The sequence below is a fragment of the Sorex araneus genome, chromosome 1 (genome assembly GCF_027595985.1).
Source record: "Sorex araneus isolate mSorAra2 chromosome 1, mSorAra2.pri, whole genome shotgun sequence".
Classification (NCBI taxonomy): domain Eukaryota; kingdom Metazoa; phylum Chordata; class Mammalia; order Eulipotyphla; family Soricidae; genus Sorex; species Sorex araneus.
Genome location: NC_073302.1, coordinates 229,683,202 through 229,703,935, shown reverse-complemented (window position 1 = coordinate 229,703,935; position 20,734 = coordinate 229,683,202). Strand labels below are relative to the sequence as shown.

Below are 20,734 nucleotides of genomic sequence, written 5' to 3'. Positions count from 1 at the left end.
TGTTGTTTTCCATGTCCTAAAGCATGGTAACCCCTCTGCAAAGGAATGTTGGGTGGGGGATGGGATGCTAACCCCTATCCTTGATCATTGGATGTGAAAAAATGAGTCACCTCCGCCCCCATCCCCCACTCCATCTTCCTGGAGGCTTCTCATGACAGTCGACAGATTCCCCAGCAAAAATTACCAAGTGACTCATCCTCCCGCACATGATGACACACTCGCTCTACTGCACAGAAACTCACACTGCAGCTGAAGGCGTGGACAATGGACTGGTTTTAATTGAGGCAAACATGTTCAGGTGTCAGCTGCTTACAAGGATTGCAAAGAAGCTAATTTAAAGATTACACTTCCACAGAGCTGTCACCATTCAGAAAGTAGTAAAAGATGTTGTGCAACAAACACTTGTCCCTTGAGAGTATCAGATGGCTTCTGAGTATGTCAATGCAAACAGACATGCAAAACAATATTTACAGCAAAGGAGAATTTATGTAAGTTCAATAGCTATTTAGAGTACAATTCCAAAGCCAATATTACATTCTTTTCCAAGTAAGAACCAAGCATTATAAAAATATTTTATATAAATTCAAAGTCAGAACTAAAACATTCAATCCTATAAAAAATATCTTCTACTAGTAAAAGTGTTTACCACTTCTAGGCAAATTTTATCAACAATAATAGTTTCATACTTTTGGTCAGATCTGCTTAAAACAGACCATTCGAGTTACTCTAAGGCACAGCTGGCAATCTTAGTTTTCAGAGCTGAACTACTTATGGGATTCTGTCGCATATTACAGCTATCCTACAAAAAGTTAACTCAAGTAATGTAAAAGTTATTTATAAAGGCAAAGTCGTTAGCCTAGAGGAGAAGTTTAGGTCAGCCTTATGTTCAGGGAAGACTCCAGCCTTGTCAAGTTGGCAGCTTTCTTTTGGAAATGTTTAACTCGGAAAGCCTGTGATCACATTCAGCCCGCTGTCTGAAATCAGCTCGTTGGTCTCATTCTGTTTATTTTCTTTCATGGCATGACTGGGGGGATTTCGCTGTGCCTTAGCTCTTTTGGATCTCCTAACACACACTTTCAGGAGCAGGTAGCACAGCTCAGCCACATTAAGCAGCACACAAATCACAGATGCAGAAATCATGAAAATGGTGAACACCGTTTTTTCAGTGGGTCTAGAAATAAAGCAGTCTACAAGGTTGGGGCAAGGATCGATCCCACATTTCAACACCCAGGGCAGATGGTACCCATTGTAAAGGAAGTGGAACATATACATAAAACAGGCTTCAAAGAGGATTCGGAAGAATATGCTGCTGGTGTATGTCCACCACAAGGCGCCCTCTATCCGAACCTTCTGTCTCTTGATGTCTTCTAAGTCCTTGAACTCATTCCTTTTCTCCCCACGCCGGAATTTTCGGGCTGCCTCATGTCTGTAGTAGGTGACGTGCATTCCCACCAGCAGGGCTGGTGTGGACACGAAGATGAGCTGTAGTGCCCACAGTCTGATGTGGGACACGGGGAAAAAGTGGTCATAGCACACATTCTTGCATCCCGGTTGCAAAGTGTTGCAGACAAAGTCTTCCTGTTCATCACCCCACACTTCCTGGGCTGCTACGACCAGGATCATGACCCGGAAGATGAAGATGACAGTGACCCACACTTTGCCAATGCTGGTGGAGTGTTTGTTCACACCCCCGATGAAAGTGTGCAGCGTGCCCCAGTCCATGGTGCTGGCTTATTCCTAAACAAATGAAAATAACAAAGGTTCATTACTGGAAAGTTTCTTCAAGTTTGGGAAAAATGGTTTGGTTATCTGGTGGCCTGAATCAAATTGTTTGAAAAGTATAAAGTGCCATATCGGGAATTATAACTTTAATGCCTAAACTGTGAGTATTTCTTTGATAAGAAACGGCCACTTTAAATACCTTTTGGTTTTGTTGTTTTGTTTTGGGACCATATCCTGCAGTGCTTGGGTTCTATTCCCAGCTTGGTGCTGGGAGGACCATGTGGTGCTAAGAATTGAACCCAGGACCTCATACATACAAAGCAAGTGCTCTCTACCAACCAGCCACATTCCTGGACATTTAATTACACGCTAATGTTTTTTGACCAGAATGAAACTTTCAGTGAGTTTACAATCATATTGAGTGAACCAAACTCAGATTATAGGTTGCTGTTTGACATTAACCCAGGAATCAAGGTAAACAAATTTATTTCCAAGTTTCTTCTAATCATTATATAAACATATATGACATCAGTTTCATTTTGTGCTAGGGATCTCAGAGGTTCCACAGTAGGTTTTATCCTTTAAATGGATTATCCCTGTCATGCCCACAGTTTGCCTCCGGGTACCATTTTAGTGCACCAACAGCCCTGGCCCAGAGACTCCCAATTGAATCCCAAAATGGATTAGTGCCCTACAGAGATGTCTCCGGAACCCAACCATTTGTAATCTAAAAATTTACAATCGCGGCCGTGCGAGCTCTCATGATATTCAAAATGAGCAATGGAAAATAAATTATCTAGCATCTGCCCCTGGCAGGTAGGCTTAATGGTGGTGGGAAATTTTGAGCAAACCATAATGCTCCAAATTAAAGAAAGAGCATTGGGGAAATTATCTGCCACATAGTGTCAGGGTGAGAACTGGGATGTGGGTGGTGGAAAATGTGCACTGGTGGAGGGATGGGTGTTCCATCGTTGTGTGGCTGAATCTCAAACATGGAAGCTTTGTAACTCTCACAGTGATACAATTAAAAAAAAAGTAAGGTGGAGTTCATGCCGAATTCAATCAGCTTAATCAGTGGCTGAACAAATAGCAGTACTCCTACATTATTTAAAAAAATAAATGGATTATCCAAGAGAATAAATAATTTATTGGAATGACACAATAAACTTTACACAACTGATTGAGGAGGAAAATGCAAAGATTTTATGTATTGACTTGAAACTTGAATAGCATAATTTGTGGTAATCATGTGGTTTTAGAGAATATCATAAATGAATAGTGTAAACTACTAAGTGCTTAAAGAAAATCATGTACTGTACAGATCCCACAAGTTCAACAGTATGACCATGGTCTTCCCTCCATGGATGCTTCATTTACAGTAGGGCTAAGGCCAAAGAGCCAATGTCCTGCCACACAGAATCTCCCTTCTAAAACTGACACATTTCATCTCTTTGAGGAGAGCTCTCTGTACTTCCCAGAAACTTGTTCTGCAACACAAACAGATGCCTTATCCTGAACTACAACAAAACCCTGAAAACTTAGTGGTTTTCTTTAAAAAATGTGTAATGACTCCTTCGATAATATATTCAAAGCAAAAACTCTTCAGAAAAACGCACTCATAAATTTCCCACACCGTTTTAGGGATGAGTGCCACTAAGTCTAGAGAGATTTCTTGTTTCTGACTATGTGAGGAGTCTCCTGCTCCAGCTGAACATCCCTTCCCCATCACTCTGGATCCCCCAAAGATGTGCCCTCCTCTGTATCACAGTACTCTGTAAAGCAGTTAGATAAACAGAGTTAGCTTCTACACTGCATTCAGGCTCTGGGGAGTTTGGGAAACCAAGGCCCTGTGTGTGTTCAGAAGTAATCTTTTCTCAATCCATCCTTCCTTCCTTCCTTCCTTCCTTCCTTCCTTCCTTCCTTCCTTCCTTCCTTCCTTCCTTCCTTCCTTCCTTCCTTCCTTCCTTCCTTCCTTCCTTCCTTCCTTCCTTCCTTCCTTCCTTCTTCCTTCCTTCCTCTCCTTCCTTCCAGTCCCCTCTCCACCCTTCTCCTCTCTTGTTCCTTCCTTCTTTCTTTTCTTTCCCTTCCTTACCCTCCTCTTTCCTCCCCTCTCCTCTCTTATCCTCACTCCTTCCCTCCCTCCCTCTCTCCTTCCCTCCCCCTCCCTCCCTCCCTCCCACCCTCCCTCCATCCCTCCGTTCCTCCCTTCTTTTCTCCTTCCATTCCTACATTTCTCCCACTCTTTCCTTCCTTCTTTACTTACTTCCTTTCTTACTTCCTTCTTTCCTTCCCTCCTTTTTTCTTTCCCCCTCCCTTCCCTTCCTCTTTTCTCCTCTTACCTCTTTTCTCTTCCCTCCCTCCCCTTCCTTCCTTCCTTCCTTCCTTCCTTCCTTCCTTCCTTCCTTCCTTCCTTCCTTCCTTCCTTCCTTCCTTCCTTCCTTCCTTCCTTTCTTCCCTCCCTCCCTCCCTCCCTCCCTCCCTCCCTCCCTCCCTCCCTCCCTCTCTCCTTCCTTCCTTCCTTCCTTCCTTCCTTCCTTCCTTCCTTCCTTCCTTCCTTCCTTCCTTCCTTCCTTCCTTCCTTCCTTCCTTCCTCACTCCCTCCCTTTCTTCCCTTCCCATGAGGCTGAGGATTGAACCAGATTTGGCTGCATGCAAGGCAGATGCCTGATTCCCTGTCTATTTGCCTTTTCTGAGAGTTTTGTGTTTGGATGCCATATTTTTATCAGAAAGATATGAAGCCTCATGAAGCAGTGCCTCCATGACCTAACATTCAAATGTGGCCTCTTGCTCTATGTAAAGGAGGCCAGGGAGGCAGGGACTTGCACAGTGAAAGCAGGGGTAGGGCTGGGGACTCACACAACAAATCTTTATCCTTCTTTTTATCTTCCAACATAAAGAGCCCAATAGAAAGATCCCTTTCTTTCACCACATTGCCAAAGTCAACTGGATAATGGCCTCCAAGTCTTCCATAAGAATTCATTAAGCGCCTCTTGTAGATGGATGCCAATGAATTCCTGTCGATAGCCCAAATGTGGAGTCTAGTTACAGCACTGAGTAGATACACAGCAGAACAGCAGGTGAAGAAGTAAGATTCAGGCACTGTGGAGCCATTCTGTACTGAGATGCTCAACTTTGCCAATTGGAAGCACATAACGTTGAATGAGACACAGTGGTGCTGGGGTGAGAAGGGGAAGCGATTGCCTACAGTGTTGACTTTCTGTGATTAGTGATGCTCAGAGACATAAAAACTAAAGTGGTGCCAGGATTGGCCAATTTCCCACTGTTTCTTTTTGAGCAGTCCATAAGGAGTCAACTCCTTGCACTGTCTTTACCAGTCCGCCTTCCTGCCTTTCAGCCCATCCAGTCGTGCTCAGGGCTGACTCCTGGCTGCCTGTCTGGGGGCTACTCCCACCATGCTCCAAGTAAGCCATCCCTCTAGTCCCTAGATTTTCAAACTTATTTAAATAATATGGAGAACAAAAAGTCTTATAACAAAATATAAGAATATATGGACTTTAAAATCTCAACTAAAATTTAGTTAAATGAGAAAATTCAACTTATACTTTTAACTTAGCCTAGACTTTATGGAATCTTTAATTTTAAATGAAAAAGCGAGGGCGAGTTTAACTGGCAAAGATTTGCAAAGTGGGGACAAGGATTCCTAAACATGTAGCCAAGCTCTGTGAGGCAGTGATGGACAGAAGGGCTTCTGGCACCCGGGAGTTAAGATTTTAAAACTACAAAAAAGATGGGAGAAAAATCAGGTCCTCCACACCAAGGCATCAGGCTTTACATCCTGCAATTTAAAGACATCAACAAGGGGGATTTTAAAAGACAGGAATATGAAAAAGAAAATAGTAAGATAATTGAGTCAGAAGAAGAAAATAGAGATAAGTATAATGTTTTGAGATAGACATAATGGCAGAGTTTTGATTGATAACAAATGAAAAGACAGAAACTCTTGCTCCTGTGTTCTAAAAAAGAGCTCTAGTCTCCACATGTAAAAGATCTAAAATCAAAGTAGTGAAATAGTCCCAGACAGGATAAGAAATTTGATTATTCAGAATGAGAGTTTCAATGGCTGGACAAATTCCCAGGAAGTTTAAGTATATGGACTAGGGAAGTAGCTGTCATGCTTTCAGTAACATTCTAACAGAGCATCACTAAATCTCTTTTCAAAAATTGTTTTTCTGGGTTGGAGAGATAGTACAGTGGTTAGAGTGTTGGGATTACATATGGCTGACTAGGATTCTATCCCTGGCATTCCATATGGACTCCTGAGCACTGCCAGGAATGGTCTCAGAGTGCAGAGTCAGAAGTAACTTCTGAGCACCATCGGGTGAAGCCCAAAACCAAAAAAAGAAAAAGGTGCTTTTCCTTTTTGGGTCACACCTGGCAATGCACAGGGTCACTCCTGGCTCTGTACTTAGGAATTACCCCTGGTGCTGCTTGGGGAACCATATGGGATGCTGGGAATCGAACCCAGGTCGGCCGTGTGCAAGGCAAATGTCCTACTCGCTGTGCTATCACTCCAGCCCGAAAAAGCTGCTTTTCATTCACCAACAGTAGCTATTACTACGGCAATGGCTCAGGGGCTTTTTTTTTCTTTTTTAACTATTATTTATTTATTTATTGTAAAGAATCACCGTCAGTTAGAGACTTACAAACTTTCGTGATTACATTTCAGTCATAAAATGACTGAGTACCCATCTCTCCGCCAGTGCCCATTCTCCACCACCAATGTTCCCAATATCCCTCCCGCCACCCATACACAGTCTTCCCCACCTTCCTCTGTGGCAAGCACTTTCCTTTTTACTCTCTCTCTCTCTCCTGTTGGGTGTTATGGTTTGCAATGCAGGTAGTAAGTGGTCATCATGTTTGGTCTATAGTTTACTTTCAGCATGCATGTCCCATCCTGAGTAAGCCATCTAAGCATTATTTAAATAGCACTCCCTTCTCTAGCCCAGCTGCTTTATCCTCCAGCATGTGAGTCCAGCTTCCAAGCTGTGGAGCGATCCTCCTGGCCCTTATCTCTATTATCCTTGGGTGTTAGTCTCCCATTATGTAATTTTATATTCCACAAATGAGTGAAATAATTCTATGTCTGTCCCTCTCTCTCTGACTCATTTCACTTAGCATGATACTCTCCATGTCCATCCATTTATATGCGAATTTCATGATTTCATCTTTTCTAATAGCTGCATAGTATTCCATTGTGTAGACATACCAAAGTTTCTTTAACCAGTCATCTGTTTTGGGCACTTGGTTTTCTTCCAGATTCTGGATATTGTAAATATAGTGCTGCAATAAACATACAAATGCAGATGTTATTTCTACTGTGCTTTTTTGCATCTCCAGGATATATTCCCATAAGTGGTATTGCTAGGTCAAATGGAAGCTCAATTTCTAGTTTTTTGAGAAACGTCCATATTGTTTTCCAAAAAGGCTGAACCAGTTGGCACTCCAACCAGCAGTGAAGGAGTCCCCTTCTTCTCAAATTCTTGCCAACACCTGTTTCTTTTGTTCTTTTGGATGTCTGCCAGTCTCTGTAGTGTGAGATGATATCTCATTGTTGTTTTGATCTGCATCTCCTTGATGACTAGTGATGAAGAGCATTTTTTTCATGTACCTTTTGGCCATTTGAATCTCTTCTTTGAGAAAGTTTCTGTTCATTCAATTGCCCCATTTTCTGATGGGATTAGATGTTTTCTTCTTGCAGAGTTTAACCAGTGTCTTGTATATCCTTGATATCAACCCCTTATCATAAGGGTATTGGGTGAATATTCTTTCCTATTTGGTAAACTGTCTTTATATTCAGGTCACTGTTTCATTTGAGGTGCAGAAGCTTCTTTAGTGTAAGACAGTACCATTTGTTATCTCTGTTTCCACTTGCTTGGTCAGTGGCATTTCATCTTTGAAGATACCTTTAGCTTCAATGTCATGGAGGGTTTTGCAGACCTTGTCTTCAGTGTACCTAATGGATTCTGGTCTGATGTTGAGGTCTTTAATCCATTTTGATCTGACTTTTGTGCATGGTGTTAGGTAGAGGTGTGAGCCCATTTTTTTTTGCATGTAGCTGTCCAGTTTTGTCAGCCTATTTGTTGAAGAGGCTTTCCTTACTCCACTTTATATTTCTTGCTCCCTTATCAAAGATTAGATGATCATATATTTGAAGGTGTGTGTAAGGATAGTCAACCCTGTTTCATTGGTCTGCTGATCTGTCTCTGTTCCAATACCATGCTGTTTTAATTATTACCGCTTTGTAGCACAGTTTGAGGCTGGGGAAGGTGATGTTTCCCATCTTTTCCCCCCTCCCCGCAAGAATTGCTTTAGCTATTCGTGGGGCTTGTTGTTCCACATGAATTCAGGAGTGTTTGATCAATTTCTTTGAAGAATGTCATGGGTACCTTTATAGGGATTGCATTGAATCTGTTTATAGATGCTGTTTATAGATTTAATGCTTCGAGGAGTATTGACATTTTGACAATGTTAATTCTCCCAACCCATGATCAGGGGATGTGTTTTCATTTCCTCATGTCCTCTTTAATTTCTTGAGGTAGCGTTTTGTAGTTTTCTTTGTACAGGTCCTATACCGCCTCAGTTAAGCTGATTCCAAGGTACTTGATTTTCTGAGGCATGATTGTGAATGGGAATGCTTTTTTCCATATAACTTTCTCTTCTCTCATTATTTACATATATGTAGGAAAGCCATGGGCTTTTGGGTATTGATTTTACAGCCTGTGGCTTTACTATACAAGTCTATTGTTTCTAGGAGCTTCGTGGTAGAGGCTTTAGGGTTCTCTAAATAGATCATGTGATCTGGGACTCTGAGCCAGGCTGTTTTCACTCGGGGCACCCCAAAGGGGGTGGGTGAGAATCCTTTCTGCCCCAAGGGACCCAGCCCCGGTAGCTGACCTCCACTACCCAACTGCTGCCATGCTCAAGGCCTCTTTCCAGATGCTTTGTGGCTGCGCAACGCATTATAAGACAATTCCTACCCATTTTCCACGCCATATTTGATGGAGTTCAGACAGTAGGCAACAAATCATAGTAATATATAATATATATCTATATAGTAATCTATCTAGTAATATCTATCTAGTAATATCTATCTATCTATCTATCTATCTATCTATCTATCTATCTATCTATCTATCTATCTATCTATCTCTTTTGGAGAGCCTGGCAAGCTCCCGAGAGTATTCCACCTGCACGGGCAGAGCTTGGCAAGCTACCCATGGCATTTTCGATATGCCGAAAACAGTAACGATAGGTCTCATTCCCCTGAGATAGGGTCTCATTCTCATACCCTGAAAGAGCCTCCAATCATTGGGAATGATGAGTAAGGAGGGGCTGCTAAGATCTCAGGGCTGGGAGGAATAGAGACATTACTGGGTGTCTGCTCGAGTAAATCTATGAACAACGAACAACAGGATGACAGTGATACAGTGATACAGTTACAGTGATCTGCAAATAGTGAGAGCTTGATTTCTTCCTTTCCTATCTGGATGCCTTTAATATCTTTTTTTTTCCTAACTCCTATGGCAAGTACTTCCAGTACTATATTGAATACAAGTAGTGAGAGTGAGCATCCTTGTTTTATCTCTGAACTTAGAGAGAAGGCTCTTAGTTTTTTCCCCATTGAGGATAATGCTAGCTGTGGGCTTGTGGTAGATGGCTTTGACTATATTGATGAAAGTTCCTTCAATTTCCATTTTGGTGAGAGTTTTCATCATAAATGGGTGCTGGATCTTGTCAAATGCTTTCTCTGCATCTATTGATATGATCACATCATTTTATCTTTTCTTTTATTAATATGATGGATTATGTTGATTGACTTGCTAATGTTAAACCATCTTTGTATCCCCGGATGAATCTCACCTGGTCGTGGTGTATGATCCTTTTGAAGAGTTGTTGGATTCTATTTGCTAATATTTTGTTGAGGATCTTTGCATCCATATTCATCAGGGATATCGGCCTGTAATTTTCTTTTTTTGTAGTGTCTCTGTTTGCTTTTGGTATTAGGGTGTTATGTGCCTCATTAGAAACTGTTTGCGAGTGTTTCTGCTTCTTCAGTTTCCTGGAAAAGCTTGAAAAGAACTAGCAATAGGTCCTCTTTAAATGTTTGGAAGAATTCACTAGTGAATCCATCTGAACCTGGGCTTTTGTTTTAGGGAGGACTTTTGATTACCATTTCAATTTCTTTGACAGTAATAGGTTTATTCAAATCTTCTTGGCTCAGCCTTGAGAGGTTATAGGAATCCAGGAATTTATCCATTTCTTCTAGGTTCTTTTTTTTCATGGCATATAGTCTTTCAAAGTAATATCTGATGATCTTCTGAACTTCATTGATTTCTTTTGTGATGTTCCCCTTTTCATTTCTGATTTGGTTTATTAGGTTTCTTTCTATTTCTTTGTGAGTCTTGCTAGTGGCTTATCAATCTTGTTATTTTTTTCAGGAACCAGCTGTCAGTTTCATTGATCTTTCAGATTGTTTGATGGGTTTCCATGTCATTAATTTCTGCTCTAAGTTTTATTATTTCTTTTCTCCTGCCTGGTTTGGGCTCCTTTTATTGGTCTTTTCCTAAGATTTTAAGCTGTGAAGTAAAGTTATTTATTTGGGCCCTTTCTTCTTTTCTGAGCAGAGTTATAAATTTTCTCCTTAACACTGCTTTATCTCTGTCCCACAAGTTCTGGTAGCTTGTATCTTCATTCTCATTTTTTTCTAGGTATCTTTTGATTTTTTCCTTGATTTCCTATCTGACCCACTCATTGTTCAACATCGAGTTGTTTAATTTCCAGGTGTTTGTTTTGATTCTCTGCATCTATGTGTGATTAACTTCTATCTTCAGTGCATCATGGTCTGAAAAAATAGTTGATACAATTTCTACCTTCCTGATTCTGTTGAGGTATGTTTTGTGGCTCAGCATGTGGTCTATTTTGGAAAATGTTCTGTGTGCACTGGAGAGGAATGTGTATTCAAATTTTGGGGGGATGGAAAGCCCTATATACATCTATTAGCTCTCTCTCTACTATTTCTTCCTTCAAAGCCAGTACTTCCTGGGTGAGTTTTAGTCTTGTTGCTCTGTCCAGAAATGATAAAGCAGTGTTGAAGTCTCCAGCTACTATTGTGTTGCTTCCAATGTCCTCTTTGAAGTCTATTAGCAGTTATTTTAAGTATTTAGCTCATTTTGTGCGTATATGTTTAGGAGTGTGATTTCTTCCTGCTGTACATATCCCTTTCTTTTTAGAAAATGACCTTCGCTGTCCCTTCTAATTTTTTTCAGCCTGAAATTTATGTTGTTGGATACTAGTATGGCCACCCCAGATTTTTTTGAGAGAGTTGTTTGCTTGAAGAATTATTTTCCATCCTTTGACTTTGAGTCAGTGTTTGCTCTGACTGTTCAGATGTGTTTCTTTTAGGAAGTAGAATGTTGGGTTCAGTTTTTCAATCCATTTTGCCATTCTGTGTCTCCTAATTGGTGCATTTAGACCATTAACATTGAGAGAGATTATTGTCATGGGGTTTTGTGCCATCTTTCTGTAGAGGTTTGTTGTGCTTGTAGAGGTTTGTCTTGTCTTACAGTACCCCTTTAATCCTTCTTTAAGATTGGTTTTGAGTCCATGAATTTCCTGAGCTGTTGTTTATCCATAAAATAGTGTATCAGTCTTTCAAGTTTGAGTGAGAATTTAGCCAGATAAAGTATTCTTGGTGAGGCATTCATTTCATTGATTTTTTTTCACTGTATCTCACCATTGTCTTCAAACATGACGGTTTCCTCTGATAAGTCTGCTGTAAATCTAAGAGATGCTCCTTTGTATGTGATTTCCTTTTTTGGCTTTGCTGCTTGCAGTATTGTGTCTCTATCTGTGTATTTTTCATTCTGATTATTATGTGTCTTGGAGTCTTTTTATTGGGGACTTTTAGTTGGTGTCCTTTGGGCTCCTTGGAACTTCTCAGCAATGATATCTTTAATGATTTGCTACTGCATTAGGGTTGCTTCCCTGTTATTCTGGTACTGATGATTCTTATGTTATTCCTCTTGAGTTCATCCCCTAGGTCTCTGATTCATGCTAGAGTTATTTTGAGATTTTTCCCCATTGTATGTTGTTACCAGTATGCTTTCTGCAGCTCATCTTTAATCTCACTGATTCTGTCTTTGGCTGTTGTCATTCTACTGTTGAGAGCATCCACAGAGTTTTTAATTTCATCTACCAAATCCTTTATTAGTTGCATTTCTGTTTGTTACTTTCTTATTCTGCTCTCATTTCTTCCTGTATTTTATTGGCTATTCGTCCCACTATTTCTTTTATGTCCTCCTTTAATTTACTGGATGCCTGTTCCACCATTTCTTTGAGTTTATTGAACATCCTCAGCATTTCATCTCTGAATTCTTTATCGGAGAGATTGTATTTGTGGGTATTCCCTGTGGAGGCTTCTCGGCTCTTTTCTTCATCAACTCCTCATGGTGGAGATTTGCACTGTTTCTTCATGTTGCTGTATGGTAGTATGGAGGTTCACTATCAGTGTCCCTCAGGGGCTATCTTAATCTCAAAATCTATTTATTGATGTCTTATATACACAGCAATTTATTTGTATTTTCACAGTTCATTTAGCACATATAGCTTAACATTTGGCTTAAGGAATTTCAGTACGCTGTGAAAAGAATGTGTATATGAAGATGTTCATGTCACTCAATGAGCCTGCTGAAAACCAACCCAAGATCAGGCATTATGGAGAAAAGAGATGCTGCCCCCTGAATAAAATATGCAGCTGAAGTGCTGTGTTCATTCCTCTCTGAAGAAAAGATGGGGCTAATCAAGAGGGATCTGTCTGGAGTCGTGAGTAGGAGTAGAGCCTGGAAAGGTGCTCAGAGGAGCAGCTGTGATTTTAGTTGGAGATGGTTGGGAGACTTGGGGCATCAGTGTTTGTGGAAGAAGAAAGGATGTGATTCTCGTATTGCCTAAGGACTGGTATCCAATGGTAGGACTAATCCATAACTTTGGTGTCTGGCACACTGGACCTGAGCCAAACCTGTACTCTCAAGCCAGAACTGGCAAGGAGTGGCCATGCCCCTCCTGCCTCCAGTGTCCCTGGGTTTAGCTCCTATGGAAAACTTAAAATGGAAATTCATAAGATCTAGTGATACTGATCATGGACATTTATACAAGAGGTGAAAAACATGGCAAATTATAAGGAATATCTGCATCCCTATATTCTCAGCAGCATTGTTCATAATAGCAAAAATATGGTATCCACCTAAATGCCCAACGATAGTTGACTGGATAAAGAAGATGGATACGTGACACAACAAAGAAGCTCAATATACTCAATGAAGCTGTCAATTCAGTGGATTATTGATTTCCTTTAAAAAATAATGAAATTGTGTTTTTGGAGACCAAATGGAACTTGAGATGATTATGCCAACTAAAATAAATAAGGAAGTGAAAAGTAACTCTTGGATGATTTCCTTCTTGTGTGGATATGAACAACTGGCAGAAACAGAATAACTTACATACATGGAAACCATGTAGGTCACCACATGGAAGGAAGAACAGGGTGGGAAAAATAAACAGAGGGCCCTTTGGGTGGTGGGAGTGATATTTTACACTTACAGAGATATAAATTAACACTCTGAAATTCCATCATATGGAAAAACAATAATAAATTAATTCTTTCAAAGTGATGACATCAGTTAAAGAGTTAATATCCAAGGTATATAAAGCACACACAGAGCTCAACAAAACACCAACAAAACACCAAACGCATCAAAAGAATGGGGGGAGGAAATTGAACAGACACTTTCCTGAATAAGATGCACGGATGAGAGGCAGACATTATGAACAAGTGTTCATTGCAAATCAAAACAACATTGGGATATCATCTCACACCAGTGAGAATAGCCGATAAAAAAAAAAATTGGAAACCACCAGTTTTGGCAGAGATGTGGTGAGAAAAGAATCCTCCATGATTGGTGGGAATGCCATCTTGTTCAGCCTCTATGGGAAACAATATGGAGATTTCTCAAAAACATAGGAATAAAACTCCACATGACCTAATTATTCCACTCATCTACCCCAAAACACAAAAACATTAATTTAAAGAGACATGTACACCTGTTGTTGGGATATTGAATACGCCACGGGTAGCTTGCCAGGCTCTGCCATGCGGGTGGGGTACTCTATCATTGGGCTACACTAGCACGAGACAGGGACAAATGGAGACAATACTGGCACCTGCTCGAGCAAATCGAGGATCAATGGGATGACAAGTGACAGGTGACAAGTACATTTATGTTCATCTAAGCATATAGTACAATAACCAGGATATGGAAAGTAAAATGTCCAAGGACAGATGAACAGATAAAGAAGAAGTGGTTTGTGTACACAGTGGTATACTCTTCAGCTGTAAGAGAAGATACAATCATGTGGTTTGCTGAAAAATAGATGGAACTGGAAGGGATCATGTTAAACAAAATAAAGCAGAGGGAGAAGGGCAAATATAACATGATCTCATTCACTTGTTATCTACTGAGAGACAAGACAATAGACAGTATTGAATGATGACAAGAAATCTTGGCCTTAGATTACAAAACCCAGTTTACAAGCAATGGGTGAGGTGAAGAGAGGGGATGAAAAGATGGACTAGACGTGAAGTAAGTTCCCTTTTGGAGATCCTTAGCACCTGCCTGGCTGATCGCAACTTTGCAATCCTGCCATCTAGGATGCAGAAACAGCCCCAGTGCCAAAGGAAGATCCAAGATGAGTGGATCTACAGGACTGAGATCACAGGAAAAAGTTGGGAACCTCAATTTCTGCACTTGACTCTGATTTCAGCTTCCTAGAAGCAGGACCCATACATCTTAAGGCTTGTGGGCCTTGAAAAACAGGACAATTATGATGGCAGTTAATTTATATTTTTCTTTTCTTTATTTAGTATTTTGCTCTATTATTTTAACTTATTGTAGCTGAGGTGAAATGTTCACAAGAATGTTGGCATGTGTGCTCTACGTGTACATAGTTGGTTTACTTATTGATTTTGACTTTTCTAGGTCTCCAAATTAATACCAAAGCTGAAGAGAAAATAATCAATTTTAGAATTATGGGATTCAAACCTAGCAATTTACTTGTGCCTTTAAGAAAGAGAAATGAGATGACTTGTTCACTATGAAAAACCCGTGATATAACCTGTGGACACATATGTCCATCATGCTAGTCACTCAGGGTAATTTATCAGGTTAAAAAAGGTAAACCAAAGCACTTGCTTGCCAGTTTATTCCTGCAAGAGTCGAAAGGCTCTGCTAGTTGTCACAGCAGAGACTAGAATGGCAGGATGGTTTCAAGTCCTCTGTCCAGCCCTGGCCTTGACTGTGCCAGGTGCTCAGGGGCATGAACTAATGTCCCCAAGTAAGAGTCTCCTTCCTTCTGCTGCTAGTGTCTGACTCCAGAGGGGCTGACCAGGACTTTGTTCTCTGTCCTGCCCCTTATGCTTTTGAGGGTGAAAGGCAGAGGAGTGCTTAGTTCTGAAGAGTTAGGAGAGAGGACAGAGGTAGGAGGCCTCACACTCCCTGGCACAGAGTACAAGCCTGGCTCCAGCAAGTGGAAGCTGACCGGCATACAGAGTTTTATGAATGAGCCATTTGCTTCTCCTGACCATTACCTTCAGCAGGACTGCCTGCCTTTGTGGGGGGGAAAAAAGACTTCAGTCCTGCAAAAAGGCCATTATTGTAATTTACATAAGTTAACATTGTTACTGGTGCCCAATCAGTAAATCCCATGAACAACTGGATGACAGCGATACAGTGAACATTGTTGTAACTTACAAAGGTTAACAGTATCATAGAAGTTCCCACTGTTGAAATTTACAGGTTACCACTAGATACTCATGTAAATTAATTCTTATAACTTACAAAGGTTGATAGCATTGTGTTACCACAACTATAACTTACATAGGTTAACAGGTTAACATTATTGTAAGTTACAAGTAAATTACAAAGGTTAACAGTATTATGTACCCTTACTATTCTTATAACTTACTTAAGTGAATAATTAGTAACTTACAGAAATAAATACTATTTTAGCTATTCAAAAATTGATTTGATAACCTTTCATAATCATAACAAATGTAATAGGCTTGAATAATTAGTAAATAAAGTGTCTTTTTTAGTCCTGAAGCAGGTTTCAGCTAAAGTGAGCCACTTTTTCAATAAAAAGTTCAAATAGTAACATTCAAATAGTAATATGACACAGAGAGGTTTAAAGTATATGATTATCATCCTTCTAAGTCAAAAACAGTTTTAAGTTAAGGAGGAAAGGTTCAGTTTCTGTCTTCTTCAGAACATTGAATGTGGTTATTGTGTTGGATTTGTGGCATATTTAATCACAGTGAATAACTTCAATGTTGTACAGATGGTCCAATCTGAATATTAGCTCAAAAAAAAAACCAAAAAAATGGCTCTACCTGTGATGACAGACACAATGTATGAAGATACTGTTATTTTAATTTGCAATCCCAGTAAATTAGGTCTATCTAAAAATTGCAACATAATTTTTCTGATTAAAGTAATACTTCCTACTTAAGAATTTAGTCATAACTTTCCCTTAACACCGCTACTTTCATTTTTCTGATTTCAGAACTAAAATGAAGGCCCTAATAACTATATGGTTATTTCTTTAATATACACCAAGAGGTGGAAAATATCTTTTTAGATAGTTTTAGTCCATTATTGTTGGTCTTTTAGTCAATCAGTGAATAGTTGATAGACCTTCAAACAGTCTTTTAGCCAATCAATGAAAACTTGATAGAACTCCTAACAATTTCCACACAAGCAGAGATAGGAGATTAATCTTGATAAAAGGCAACAATGTCAAAAGGAACTTCACACCCCTGCTGAGGAGTCACACTACTCATAGCTTAGCACTGAGTACAGGGCAAAGGTACTCCTCCAGGCCTCTCAGAGTTTCTTCAGGGACATCATTTGAATGTCTGAGGTCAGTGTTGTACAACATGACATGAATAAATCTTTGCCAGCTTCTGGACAGAAAACTACCTGTTCAGAAAAAAAAATAGCAGAAGCAGCATGTTTCTTTTCCCCATGGAAGTATTTAATGATGTTTGTGTAGTTTCATTTCACAGGGAAATTTGGATACTGACATTTTCTGATACTGCCAACTTAAATACAATGAAATCAAATCAAAATCCTTATATGTGGATTCTTTATATGTGGACAATATTAGACCTCAAATCCCAAGACCATTCTCTAAGTTTTTAAAAAAAGGGGGGGGGGCTGGGAAGTATAGGGAGTTAAGTTAAAAAAAAAGAGGTAAAACTTTCCCTTTAATCAAGAATCTAAGTTTTTTGTCCCTAGAAATCAAGGTACAATAGTGTTAGCTTATATAAGTTACAATAGCATTAACTTTTGTAAATTACAATTCTGGTAACTTATATAACACTATGTAAGTTGCTATAGTGTAACTTACACAATACTGTTAACCTTTGGAAGTTACAATAGTGTTAACTCATGTAAATTATAATGGTGGTAACATAAAATGATGTTAACCTTTGTAAGTTATAGCACTGTTCACTAAGTTACAACTGTGTTAACTATGTAAATTTTAATAGTGTAACTTACACAGTAACTTACACAATGCTGTTAACCTTTATAAATTACAATAATGTTAATTTATGTAAATTGCAATAGTGATAACATATAACACTGTTAACCTTTGGAAGTTACAATAGTGTTAACATAGGTAAATTACAATAGTGGTAATATAATGCACAAAATGCTGTTAACTTTTATAAGTTACATGTAATGTTAACTTATAAATTACAATAGTGTTAAGCTACACAATAGTTTTTAAGGTACAATAATGTTAATTTTTGAAAATTGCAATCATGGTAACTTTTGTTGTACAAAATTATGCACTTCCACTATCAAATGGCTTCACTCCTAGTACACTGCCTTACTCCCCATGGCTTGGTAACCTCAGTTCTGTAGTCAAAGTCCGAGGGTCTGTTTCATTGATGCTGCCCATTCCCTTGCTTTGTTTGCTAGAGCATTGAAAAACCTAATGACTTTTTTACTTTCAAAAAACTGACAAATGAAACTGGATTGAGGATTTCTATACTTTAGAAAATTTTCATAAAGTTTAAATATAAAAAAAATAATGTGCAGAATTGCATGCATTTCTTACTTTAAGTACCCAGAGTTAAAACATTTCCATTAAGCTATTTTTATTGATTCAAGCAAACCTGTGTTTTTCCTCAATGACTGGAGAATAAAAAGAGAAAAGGTCCTCTGGGACCAGTTCCATTCTCAAGTATATCGAAGCCTTGACACATGGTAGTCAAGCACTGACAGACTATGCCTTCAGAGAATGAGAGCCTGGATGGAGATAATCATCCCCCACTTTTCTTCCATTTAACTACACAAATCTTCACAGCACCTGGAATAATTGGATTGAAAGATGCAGAGCTAGGATTTGCAGAATTTCCTTTCTATGTATAGCAAGTGATTTGTCTATAGTAATTTATTCTTAACATTCATAATTCAGAGGAAAAGAAAGAAAAATAGGATGAAGCAACCATATGTCATGATTAGTTTTTAGTCTAATTATCGATGATACAGCTGGGCTGAGTCTTTCTGGGTTTGGCCACAGATAGCCTTTGCAAGCTCCTTCCTTGGGTTCTGTCACAGAGTTTTTGTGTCCGCTCTCCATCACCTCTTCTCCCTTCCTTGGCAGATTTGACAGCAGTCCTCCCACCCCCCACTGCCCCCTAGAGCAATGCCTGCTCCAAAGAACAGACAAAGCTCTGACCAGGAGCAGTTTTGAATCACATTCTGCAACTCTAAGGAAACTGCATGGAGGCAGGACATTTTCTTCTAGAACACGGGTTAGATTCTAACTGGGCAAGAAAACACAAGCACCACATCATCTACTTACGTAGTGGGAGAGCTCAGAGCTTCTTGGTCAAACTCGTACAGGCTCTAACCGGCAAGGATCCTCCTTAAGGCCTGGGGCAGGATTTTCTGGTGAGCCGCAGACCCTGAGCCCCTCGGGAGTCCCGCTCAGCCCCGGGCTCACACTCACCTCGGGTGGTCCTAGTCTCTGGGTGGGAGGGAGGGAGGAGGGAGGGAGCGAGGCCAGCGCTGCCCAAGCGCAGGCTGCAGTGACAGCTGAGCAGGTCTTCACCGCAGAGGAGCCGCCTTCTGGTGCTTCCACCTTTTAAGTGAGGCGTGTCGCCGATGACAACTAATTACTATTGTCCACTCGGTTACCACCTGCGTGTCACAAGTTCCTACCCGGGACGTGAGCCGAGAGGCTGGGCTGGCCCGAGCCTACACACCCTTTCTTGACTGGCTCCCCGCGCTCCCAAATCCGCGCGGACACAAGAGAGAGAAGCCCCCGTGTCGCGACAGGACCCAGCCCGGGTCCCGCCGCCCTCGCACGTAGGAGCCCGCGGAGGACCTGCCGTCTAGGGGACCGTCTGGGGCACTCGGGCCCCGTCCCACTCTCCTCAGAGGGAGCTCCGCAGGGGGACACCCGCCCCGCCCCGCCCCCGGGCCCTCAGAGGACCAATCGGGCCGGCAGGGGCAACGCGAGGAAGGGAGGCGCCCGGGCCTCGGGGAATTCGGGGCGCGGGGACCACTCACCTACTGGCCTTCGCTGCGGCTGGGGGCTGGGGTCCAAGTTTGGGCTCCGGGCTCGAGGCGCGGCCAGGGAGCACAGTGAGGTGCGGGGTCGGGATCTCGGCGAGGTCGGACGCCGCTGCCTCCGCGCCGGGTGGGCTGGATGCTTCTAACCGCCCTTCCCAGCCCCTGCCTGACGCCCCCCGCAGCGGGCCGCGCGAGTCCCAGGGCGCGGGGCCACCTCCCGTGGAATGCGGGACCCGCTTTGTCCAGGGCGCACGGTCAGAGCGCACGGCCGGCTGAGGGGGGCGCGCACCCGGCCTCGCCCCCCGCCGAGCCCCGCAAGGTGCCCGCGCTCTGAGGGTACGGCCCCTCCCGTCCGGCCCTGGCTCCCGCAAGAGCGACCTGGACCCGATTAATTAGTGACCGAGGCGAGGCGGGTGTGGTGTTACTGGTCAGAGTTCTCGGACGCGGTGTGGCCTCTCGGCTGCCCGCGGCGCCGTCTAGGCCCCGTCCAGCCCCTGTCCAGGTCGCGCCCCCTGCCCACTGGGCGCGGAGAAAGCGGGCAGGACTGGCGGGGCGCAAGTCCAGCAGCAGCTGGGCCCAGCTCCACAGCTCATCTTTGCCCTGCTGCGGGAGCAGGTGTGTGGCAGCGGCTCCGAACAGCCCACACAGGGTGGGACACACACCCTCCCACTGCACTGGCGTCAGGAGTGGCGCCTTCTCTCTTAGGTGGCTGGACAGAGTACCCTAGACTACAACATCGGCCTTGCACAGGCGCTCCAGTCACTCTCGGGGCTGGGCTGATCTTTTTTTTTTTTAAATTTATTTATTTTTTAATTGAATCATCGTGAGCTAGTTACAAGCTTTCATGTTTGTGTTACAATCTCACAATGATCAAACACCCATCCCTCCACCAGTGCACATTCCCCACCACCAATATCCCGGGTATACCACCCCCCCTTTCCCACCCTCCCCCTGCCTCTATGGCAGACAATATTCCCCATACTCTCTCTCTACTTCTGGGGATTATGGCTTGCAACACAGACACTGAGAGATTATCATGTTTGGTCCATTATCTACTTTCGGCATACATCTCCCATCCCAACTGGTTCCTCCAGCCATCATTTTCTTAGTGATCCCTTCTCTATTCCATCTGCCTTCTCCCGTCTGCTCATGAAGCACGCTTCCAGCTATGGGGCAATCCCCCTGGCCCTTGTATCTACTGTCCATGGGTGTCAGCCTCATGTGTTATTTTATACTCCACAAATGAGTGCAGTCCCTCTATGTCTGTCCCTCTCTTTCTGACTTATTTCACTTAGCATAATACTCTCCATGTTTATCCATTTATAAGCAAATTTCATGACTTCATCTCTCCT

The 20,734-nt window shown here is 41.8% G+C and overlaps 1 protein-coding gene across 4 annotated transcripts; it reads right to left on the bottom strand.

The window, feature by feature from the left end:
* Window positions 1-250: 250 nt before the first annotated feature.
* On the bottom strand, window positions 251-19,851 carry GJB6 (gap junction protein beta 6). 4 transcript variants are annotated; one of them, XM_055132787.1, is made up of 3 exons: window positions 19,380-19,850; window positions 18,670-18,948; window positions 251-1,737 (listed from the first exon to the last, which is right to left on the bottom strand). In XM_055132787.1, exon 3 carries the CDS (start codon window positions 1,720-1,722, stop codon window positions 937-939), a length of 786 nt encoding a protein of 261 aa, XP_054988762.1. In that variant the 5' UTR covers window positions 1,723-1,737; window positions 18,670-18,948; window positions 19,380-19,850; the 3' UTR covers window positions 251-936. The 4 variants fall into 4 exon arrangements, with proteins under 4 accessions (XP_054988762.1, XP_054988767.1, XP_054988780.1 ...); XM_055132792.1 differs by lacking the exon at window positions 19,380-19,850 and having other exon boundaries at window positions 18,670-18,740; window positions 18,817-19,240; XM_055132805.1 differs by lacking the exon at window positions 18,670-18,948 and having other exon boundaries at window positions 19,380-19,851.
* Between the last annotated feature and the right edge of the window lie 883 nt (window positions 19,852-20,734).